This window comes from Malus domestica, chromosome 04, assembly GCF_042453785.1.
Source record: "Malus domestica chromosome 04, GDT2T_hap1".
In the NCBI taxonomy this organism is placed as follows: Eukaryota; Viridiplantae; Streptophyta; class Magnoliopsida; order Rosales; family Rosaceae; genus Malus; species Malus domestica.
In genome coordinates, this window is record NC_091664.1 from 30385291 (window position 1) to 30395681 (window position 10391).

At 39.1% G+C, this 10391-nt stretch overlaps 1 protein-coding gene across 1 annotated transcript; it reads left to right on the forward strand.

Moving 5' to 3' along the window:
* The first annotated feature begins 7862 nt into the window (after positions 1–7862).
* On the forward strand, positions 7863–9738 carry LOC103434205 (protein LIGHT-DEPENDENT SHORT HYPOCOTYLS 1-like). The gene has a single exon (XM_008372517.4). The coding sequence runs from the start codon at positions 8673–8675 to the stop codon at positions 9279–9281; it is 609 nt and encodes a 202-aa protein (XP_008370739.2). The 5' UTR covers positions 7863–8672; the 3' UTR covers positions 9282–9738.
* Positions 9739–10391: the final 653 nt, after the last annotated feature.

Sequence of the window (10391 nt, forward strand, 5' to 3'; positions counted from 1 at the left end):
GAGGCTGCTTGGCTTGTGACTTATGTTGCCTTGGTTGGCTCGGCTTGCGGCGTTGAAAGTGAGGGAGTTCCTTTTATAGAATAAGGGCTCGCTCCTTAATACATAAATGATGGGCTAGAGTTGATGCTTGCGGCGATGCAGTTGCTCAGCAGGCGGCGATGCTCTCTACTGATGGTGAGGTAGTCTTTTTTATATAATAAGGGCTCGTTCCTCAATACATAAGTGATGGGCTAAGAGGGATGCTTGCGGCGAGATAGTTTCTCAGCAGGCAGTGATGCTTCTCTAATGATGGTGAGGGAGTCCCTTTTATAGAATAAGGGCTCGCTCCTCAATACATGAATAATTGGTGCTCTCTAATGAAAGTGAGGGAGTCCCTTTTATAAAATAAGGGTTTGCTCCTCAATACATGAATAATGGGTGCTCTCTAATGAAAGTGAGGGAGTCCCTTTTATAAAATAAGGGTTCGCTCCACAGTACATAAATAATGGGCTAAGTCCCCCAAGTATTTTTCATGGGGCCCAGTTACTGTGTGGTACATAGTGTAGTCCCCCAAGTCTTTAGTCAATAAAGTATGTTGGCTGAAGACTTGAAATTTAATCCATGTATGGGCCGAAGTGGCGATTGTTCGGAGGCGGTCTTTGTATACCATGCATTGAAGCTTTGTAGGTGAAGCTTTGAAAGTGAAGCTTTGAAGCTGAAGTTTTTGTAAATGAAGCTTTTAAAGTCGTAGCTTTGTAAATGAAGCTTTCGAAGCTGGATCTCTGAAGCTTTTGAAGCTGGAGCTTTGTAAATGAAGCTTTCAAAGCTGATTGATATGAGTGATGCTCATGAATGTTTATGTTGATTGACATGAGTGATGCTCATAGATGTTGACATAAGTGATGCTCATGAATGTTTATGTATGATTGACACGAGTGATGCTCATGAATGTTTATGCATGATTGACATGAGTGATGCTCATGTATAATTTTGAAGTACTTGACGTACTTTTGATCACCTGGCTGGTGATAATAACGGCAGGCTGCCGAATAATTTTGGAGTACTGGATGTACTTTTGATCACCTAGTTGGTGATAATAGCGGCAGGTTGTCGAATAATTTTGGAGTACTAGACGTATTTTTTTCTTACAGATCAGTATAATTATACAATAATTGCTCCAGTTTGCAGAAGACAACTTAATGAAATATTCATCAATGACAGTGGGTATGGGTGTGCCATGCTTCCTCGGCTTTTCTCCATCTCCAGACATTACTTTCCTTCCTTTATTCCTTGCTTTTACTTTTCTTTTCCACCGCACCTCTCTTTGTCTCTCCACCTGGTAGACAAAAGGAATCATGGTTGCTTTTCTCGTGGCTTTCTCAGAATAGTAGGTTTTTTCACAGTTGTGCTGGGGGTGGAGCTAAGCTGGTTGATGATTATCCCCCTATTCACCTGAGAGTGAGCTGGTTGATGATTATTCCCCTGTTCATATTTCCCACTCAGAACTGATTCCACTGCATCTTATCTTCAAATATATCAACTTAGTTCCCAACTTTGTCTCAACCTTCTTCCGCAAATAGGTTTCCTCAAGCCCAAATGCATCCAAATAGGTAATGTAGCGATTGTAAATGGTCTTGAGTGCATTCACGTACTCATCTGACAAGGGCTTGACATTTTCTTCGCTCGCACCAATGCTGTCATCAAGTTCCATCTTTAAATTAGTAATCATCCCGCCGAACTCCTCAACAGCCTCCGCTGCCCGGAAAACATTAGTGACAACCTTTTTGCCAGTCTAGTCATCAGTATTCTCGGAACAATGCCGCCTTCGCATCATGGATGACGATCTCGGGCAAGTGATCCCAACTTGCAGCCAGTAAATCCGGAAGAGAGGTCCTTGGCGATTGAGGATGAGGAATTGAAGAGGGCTCGAACAACAGCGGCGGAAGAGTAGATGGGTTGGGAGTTGCGTAGGAGCTTCTGGTTGGCGACGGCTAATCGATAAGATCTACATGACAGTGAGCGGTAGAGATATCTCAGAGTGATCATCTTCTCCATTGTTATGAAGCTTTACCAGAAAATCAATGGGGAAGGAAGACTAGAAGAGCAGAGACAGAAACGGGTCACACAACAGGAAGTAGATACACTGTGGATGTTTGATCTTGCGTGCACTAATCACAGAGGTACACCTGAGCACCCTGCTTGGACTTGCACTTTGGAGTACCAAGAAGGAGCTGTCTTTGGGAGATTTTGAAAAAGTTACCGCCGGTGGGGCTGTTGTCGGCGACAATGGTGTGCAAGGGGTGGATGGAGACGACGAAAAGGTTGTGGAAGGCAACGGAGATGCTTAGGATTAGGGTTCCGACAAAGGCACATCTTCATCATCTTCTTTCTTCGAATGACAGCGCTGGGTTCACCCTGGATCACCATATACTTCGTCACTGCTGTTGTTGCCTCCCTTGGTCTCGGTGGAGCTTACCATGGACTCGACAGGGGAGTTTAGGGCCGAGTTGGAGTCAGACAAGTCGAACTCATAGTGGAACTCGGTGGGGAAGCTGACGTGGGATTCGATGCAGTTCCGGCGGAAGCTGTGGTCTTTGTTGATGTCGTCCATGTTGCAGTGGAGCACGACGTCGTCCGTGAGGAAGTGGAAGGGGAGATGGATTCTTTGGAAAAACTTTTGGGTTCCTGGGTTTCTACAGATTCACGGTGGAGGTTGTGGTGAGGTTTCATGGCGGTGAGACGAAAAAAATGACAGAGAACTGACATAGCTTTTTGTGTCGATTCCCATAGAAGGCGCCAAATGTTGATGCACAAAACTGGAAGGTATTGGAACAACGTAAATCCGACCGTGAATCTGCAAGAAAGTAAAGAACACAAGATGCATCGTGGTTCACCCTAATATTTGGGCTACATCCACACTGATGTTGATATTGTTTCTCTGTAACTGTATGTATGGATTACAAGTTCAAGGGGAGTCCCCCTGAGGACGAGAGTGTTGTTGTGTTTGTGAGGGTATTGCCCTCTGTTGGGTTCACAGAGTCCGATTTGTGAGGGGGGAGGAGTCCCTTTTTATAGAATAAGGGGCTTCTCCTTTTACATAATTATGGGCTGGCTAATGAGGCCCAATGTGTCAAGGTTTGAGGCTCAATATGTGTGGTACCAACAAAGGTCGCCTTTCTTTTTCCCGTCTCAATGCCTTGACTGCTCAACGCTCCTAGCCTTGGCTCATTGATTTCGGGGCCAACTCGCATATCACCAATGATCTCAATATTTTATCTCAGTCCTATGACTATCGTGGTGGTGATTTTGTCAGTGGTGTTGTTGGCAGTACGGGTTTTCCCATTAACCGTATTGGCTCCTCCACTCTCTCCCATAATAATATTTCTTTCAAGCTTAATGATGTTCTTCATTGTCCGGATGCTTATACATTTGTGTTGTCTATGTTGGATAACAATTGTTATATTACATTATTTCTCACTTGTTTATATATTCAAGATATGAAGTACCCATAATAGGATCTTGTTGCACATCTTTGGGCCAAAAGAAGTATGGAGTAGGCGTTTAAGTTTTATATTGTTAAATGTTTTTTTAATGTTGTTTAAGTTTCATTTTGTTTAATATTGTTTAATGTTGTTTAAGATTGAGGTTATTTAATGGCTTAGGTAGTTATAAGAAAATAAAATAATTTTTTTTTTTTTTTTTTAAATTTGTCCAAAAAAAATCAAATCAAATCCAACGGCTACCTAGCGTCACGCTGACGTTAGCTAGCTGTTGCAGTTCAAACATTGGGCCGGCCCGGGGCTGGCTGGCTGGATGGATTGGGCCAATCGGTTGGCCTGATTTGGTATTTTTGGCCCACATGGGGCCCACGTGCCCTTTGGTCTAGCCCTCGGTTAGAGATGGTTTTCATACCATTTCGGGCTAGTTTTGACCCTCTGGCAGGATCGGTTGGAGATGACCTTAGTACCTTAGACTCTGGACCTTCGAAGCTTTCTCCGACATCACCACCCACCACCACACTCCTCCCTCTTGAACCTTTCCAGCGTCCCTTTCCAGTGTCGTCATGACTTGGAGGCACGCATCTTTGACTCAGTCCTTCTCGACCATCTCCGTTTCCTTTCTCCTCTTAGGCGTCACTCCCAACCACCCATTCATCTATCAACTCACCATTGATCACAGTCATCTTTACTCTATCTCCGGCTTTCAAGTCACTAAGGTGCACAAGAAGTGCAACACATTTCATAAGTGGATCTTATCCAAGGGTTACATGTTTCTACAAGTTGGAAGTGGATTTTTTTTTTTTTTAAAGGAAGACAAATGGTAGCAAGTCACGGTTATCCACCATTTACGGGGGCCGGGAAGACTCACATAGGCATTTCAGCCTCCCCTGGCCACAAGTCTGGCTTCCACACCAGCAGCGGGTTTCGAACCCGAGACCTCCAGTTTTTTAGTTTTAAGAAAATCTTGTAATCCTTCATTTACCACTGAACTACTAGCTCGTGGTTCACATTGGAATTGGATTTGAACACCGAAGTTTGGGGCAACAAGGAGTGAAGGAGCGATAATAAATTGAAGTGCTTTCATTTATGATTTTAGGATAAATTGCTTTTATGTTGTCCTAATATTTAAGGTAAGGGAGAAAAAATAAGAAGAAGAAACAAGAAGGCATGTATGTTAAGAAAAAATTGATACCACTACCATATTGTTCCTCAATTAAAATAGAAATTATACATTAAAAAGACAATAAAAACGATCAGATTATATGACAATTACATACCCTAATTGTCTACTCTTGCAAACATTTTTTCCTTTGAATTTTTTTCCCTTTTCCTTTGTGCACCTTCATGTGTTTATCCAAATCTCATTGGTCCTCGAACCTCCTTGAAATATCACACAACAGACACTCAAATCATAAAAACAAGGGAACTTTAACGAAAAGCTTCCGGTACTGTTCACTTTAACGAAAAACTACATTTTTACACTAAAAAAAGTCAATCCTGGTACTATTCACTTTACCCTTTATTTTGTCCTTATCATTAAAACTCAAAGTTTTCAAGCCATTTTCATTAGTTTTTCTTAAAAACAATAGACTCCACAGTCCTCACTGATAGTGATAGAGAAGCATATATAACATAAACAAAAATAATTGCAGTGTTCTTCAAATTGCCTCCCTTTGATTTGGAGTCCATGGGAATGTTCTTGCAACCATTTTCATTTTGGAATCCAAATGTCGTTGGTGTTGTTGCATTATCGAAACAAAAACATTTTGATTTGACTAATACTCTTTGACCTGTTCTTTAAGTTGCCTCTGTTTCACTTCAAGTCCTTGGGAGCATTCATGTAACAACTTCTGTTGCGAAATCAAATGCTTCCGGCTTTCTTGAACCATTGAATCAAAATTGTTTTCGTTTCAACTCGAGCTCTTTGGCCCGTTCTTGAAGTTGCCATCCTTTCATTTGAAGTCCATGGAAACAGTATTGTAACTTCTCTTGTGAATCCAAATGTTTTTTTTTTGTGTTATTGAACCCTTAAACCAGATTGCTTTTGTTTCAACTCAAGCTCTTTGCCATGTTCTTCAAGTTGCGTCTCTTTCAATTCCAGTCCGTGGGAACCTACTCGTCACATCTTTTCTGAAGTCTTATACATGCACCTACGTTCGCCGCCAAACCAACGGTGTAGCCCACTGTCTTGCTCGTCTATCTATCTCTTCCCAGGTTTTTCGTGTTACCACCAACTTGTATATGATGCAATTACTGGTAGAAAACTGTCACTGTAAATTTGTAATCAGTATATAACATCACTAATTAAGTACCGTAGTAAAGAAAAACAAGCCTATTGTCAAGAAGCAAGCTTCAAGCCATAAATGCCATGGAATAATTATTACCCTAAAGAAAAGAAAGTAATGAACTAGCTATATTGTTGCTTTAGACATGTTAGCGAGTTTGTTTGGAAGTATTTTTAAAATAGCTAAAAGTGTTTTTGATGAAAATATTCTTGAAACTCAAACTTTAGTAAAATGGCAAGTGAATTTTAGAAAAACATTTTATTGCTTCATGCAAGAAGCACCTCTCCCAGACCCTGCGTAAAGCGGGAGCCTTGTGCACTGTGCACTGGGTACTTAATGCAAGAAGCACCAATCATTTTAAAACCAGTTCCAAACAAGTCTTAAAGCATACTAATCTCGACACGCATTATGGGCTAGAAAAGAATTAACAAAACAATTTTGGTTGTTTGCTTGCTAAAAGCATAAGCATTCGTTGCTTTCTGCTAATTTGCATGCATGCGACGGTTAAAGAGTCAATTCTAAAGGGACATGAACCACGAGATTTTGGATGAGACTCTATGGAGAATTTGCTATGAAGGTTCCTCGTTGATTTGTTGCTTTCTTGATCGTTTGATTACAGTGCGGGAATTTGTATGCAGCACTTGCTCTCCATCTTTTCCAGTGCCACAATTTTCTTGACAACTTTTTGCCACTTTGCCCTTTTGCGTAAGATTAATTATGATTACCTTTGGATGAAAAAGATTTAAGGCTAAGAATTACCTCAATGGAAGCTTTAATTTTTATTTATTTTTTTGTCTTCAATGTGGATAAATCATTGAAAAAGTTAGATGGCAAGGAAAAATAAATTCAGTTGAACTTCGCACATTTGATCTAAGAAAGCTGCTAGATCCATCTCCAATGTTCTATTTTTTTTACTCACATTATAATTTCATCCATTATAAAAGTTAAAAATTGAAATGATTATTTTCTCATCCACTATTATTCCTAAAATAACTTCTAATATCTGTATTCCAAAAAAGTTGAAATGCTATTTTCTGAATAACGAAGTCTCATCTGACGATAATCAATCAGCAAATGAATGACCTTTCAAATACTCTGTTGCTGTGTGATTATGCACTCCAATAATTACCATCAATATTCAATCATCATCAGTTGCTAGCTTCTTACCCTTTAATTTGACATGACATTCGTACTTTTTCGTTCCAGATATCCTTATATCCTCATCCTTCTTTTTTTGCAAATTCAGCTTACATATTGTCAATTCCTTTCACAACCATTGCAAGTCTAGGAGACCTATTACATTTTCGCGTCCAACCTGTTATTATTATATTATATATCTTTTAAAGTCTTTATTGGTTATTTTACAAACGAGTAAACTTTTAATTAAAATTTTATTTAAAAAGTGAGTGAGAAAATAAAACACTTGATTGAAATAACAACAATCTCCATTTTAGAACTTACTAAACCTAATAATAGTAATTGTAATGCACCATACTTGGGAAGGTTTTTTCTCCCTTCAATTCTAGCGATAAAAAATAACATAATTACATTATGAAAAGGGTTATTCAATTTCAAACTTGTGCAAAAGAAAAAGACACTGTTTTAATTAACTTGAGATTGTAAAAATGTAATTGCTTAGAAGTTTCCTGCATATATTATATGTGGTCCATTACTGATCAATCTGTAGCTAGGTAACTTTCCTATCAAATGCATTTCCTCATTCAATCCGTACAAACAGAAAAGCAACGTTCATTAGTCCGAATGAGGATCCTCTCTAGATTCATTTTGTGAGGATTATAGGGATTCTTAAATTATGTTCATTCATATCGTTCGATTAATTTTCGTATGAACTATTTATATTTAATTTTAAATAAAAATATATTTAAAATAATTTCTGATAGCACGACGTATAATAAATGAACACGATTTAAAATTTTTCAAAATCCTCGTAAAGAGAATCTGAAGTGAATTCTCATGACCATGTTGATTTAAATAAAAAAAATTAGTGGGATGGTTGTGTGATTGCATGTACGCGCTTAAGAGAGGGAGTGTTGGTGTTCGTATAAATGTCCGTAAGCCAATGGTCACCATCAAGGTACTGCCCGCTGCCTAACTTGTCCTATTAAGGCAAAACACTTGCTGTTAACTTTACTTGTTCCTGCTAACTTTATTTCAACTCTTATTCCTCAAGAACACAGACTCTGCAACCCCTCTCCTCTCTTCCCTTAATTAATTCACTTCATCATTCATCACTCTTCAAGTCTTGAGATCTTGAAATCTTGGTTAGTACTTCAAATCTCTCTCTCTCTCTCTCTCTCTCTCTCTCTAACTCCGTTAATGGGTGAGTACTCTCAGGTGGTTTTTAGCTTTCTCGCAAAACATTTTATGGAAATTAAGAGAGGTGACGATCTCTGAAGTTGTTCCTTGTTGAAATCATTCATCTTCTTGCAGCAGTACTCTGACTGTTATTCAAACTAAGTTTTCCCCAAAAAGATAGTAGTCATGATGAAGTAGATTCTTCTCTATTGATCCCCAAAATCTAAGTTTAATTAAGTTCCAAACATCTCGCCTACCCATCTTTTATTCCAAGATTATTTCCCATCTCTCTCCATCTGACAAATTATATTTAAGGAATCCAAGCAAAATCTAGCATTTTTTCTTTTGGGTATGTTAATATCTTCCTCATTTGCACTAATTTCATACCTCAGCTGAAGTCACTCTCTCTCTAATCATCCAAACAGCAAAACCTCTTTCTCTCTCTAGAAGCACTACCTACCATTACTCTCACCCATAACCTCATTCACGAGGAGCTAGCTAGACAATACTAAAGAGAGAGAGAGAGAAACCCTAGAGTGAGAAAGATCAAGATCCAGAGAGAAACCCTACAAATCTCACCTTTCATTCACCAATGGATTTAGTTTCAAACCCTATTTCCAACAACCCCAGCATCACCCTTGAAACCCCTATTATCACCAATACCAGGGCCATGATCTCTCCACCACCGTCCTCAGCAATATCCACAACCCCCACCACTCCTCCCACCACTCCCAGTCGCTATGAAAACCAAAAGCGGCGGGACTGGAACACCTTCTGCCAGTACCTCCGGAACCACAGGCCGCCTCTGTCGCTCCCGATGTGCAGCGGAGCCCACGTACTGGAGTTCCTCCGGTACCTCGACCAGTTCGGCAAAACCAAGATCCACATCCACAACTGCCCGTTCTTTGGCCTCCCAAACCCACCTGCTCCATGCCCCTGTCCGCTGAGGCAGGCGTGGGGCAGCCTGGACGCCCTCATTGGCCGCCTTCGAGCTGCCTATGATGAGCACGGGGGGAAGCCTGAGGGCAATCCCTTTGGAGCCAGAGTTGTGAGGCTCTACTTGCGTGAAGTTCGTGATTTCCAGGCAAAGGCAAGAGGGGTTAGTTATGAGAAGAAGAGGAAGAGGCCCAACAATAACAATCCAAAGTCAAGCATGAGTACGGCCATGATCACAAGTTCTGCTTCTACAACTACAAGTTAGTCCGGAGGGAAGAAATTAAAGTAAAATTAATCAAAAATGCAGCAGCAGTCATTTGGGGTATAATATTCCTCTTTTTCTTATATTATTCTATATATCTATATCGATAAATATAATATTCTAGCTAGTTAGATTGTTCCCTTTTTGTGCACAAAAAAGGAAATTGTCTAATGAAATCTTTTGTAATATGTTCTTGAAATATTGAAAGTGCTTTTTTCTGTGTCCGAAAAAGAAAGGGAAATGCATACTTTTGGGGTTTGGAGCTTGCCCTTTTTGGTGATCAGAAATTTCTAGATGTCTAGTCTCTAGGGTAAAATGGGATCGGAAATCATCAGTAGTGCGTGCCAATGTAATTACAAGCTAAGTAGGTAGGAGGCTAGTAGCAGATATATATGATGCATTATTGTACTTGAAGCACAATATCAGATCGTCAATGAATTAATAGTAGATTTCTATATCAGTTATTTGTTTCTGCTTATTAAAATAATCATTTTTCAAATTTAAAATTTGAAAGATTGGTTTTTCAAGTGTTCGTAGATTCTTATCAATATTGATTTTGATGGAATTAATTTATGATCGTTTTAGTTAATTTTTCTGAATCATTTAACTCTCTTTTCGTTTATAATATAATATCCAAAATTTTAATGCAAAATTTTAAGTGGATGTCTCCCATTATCAATCAAATTAAACCCCAATTTGCCTCTCTAGTGAGTGACTATATTCATATAATTAATATTAACCCCCACATATCAAATGTGATTTCAATTCCATTTTGGCTTTATGTATTGGCAGTATTGCTGTTAGTCTCTCTCTCTCTCTCTCTATTATATATATTTATGCAAAGAAATTATTCTGGATGATTCATGAATGACTGGTAATTATAGAAGTGGAAAGTTCACGAGCCTAAATGCAGTCAAATCTGATTAGGTATTAGTTTAAAGATAATCTTATTAGATGTATAATTAGGCATATAAAGACAGCCTAGATTATCATTGCTGTTGGTGATGCCAGCCAAAAGACAAATCTCTAGGCAATAAAAATTGGAAATTTGGAGATTTGGAACTCTATAGTCTTTTGTATTTCTAATCCACCTGGACAAACAAGTCTTTAAAT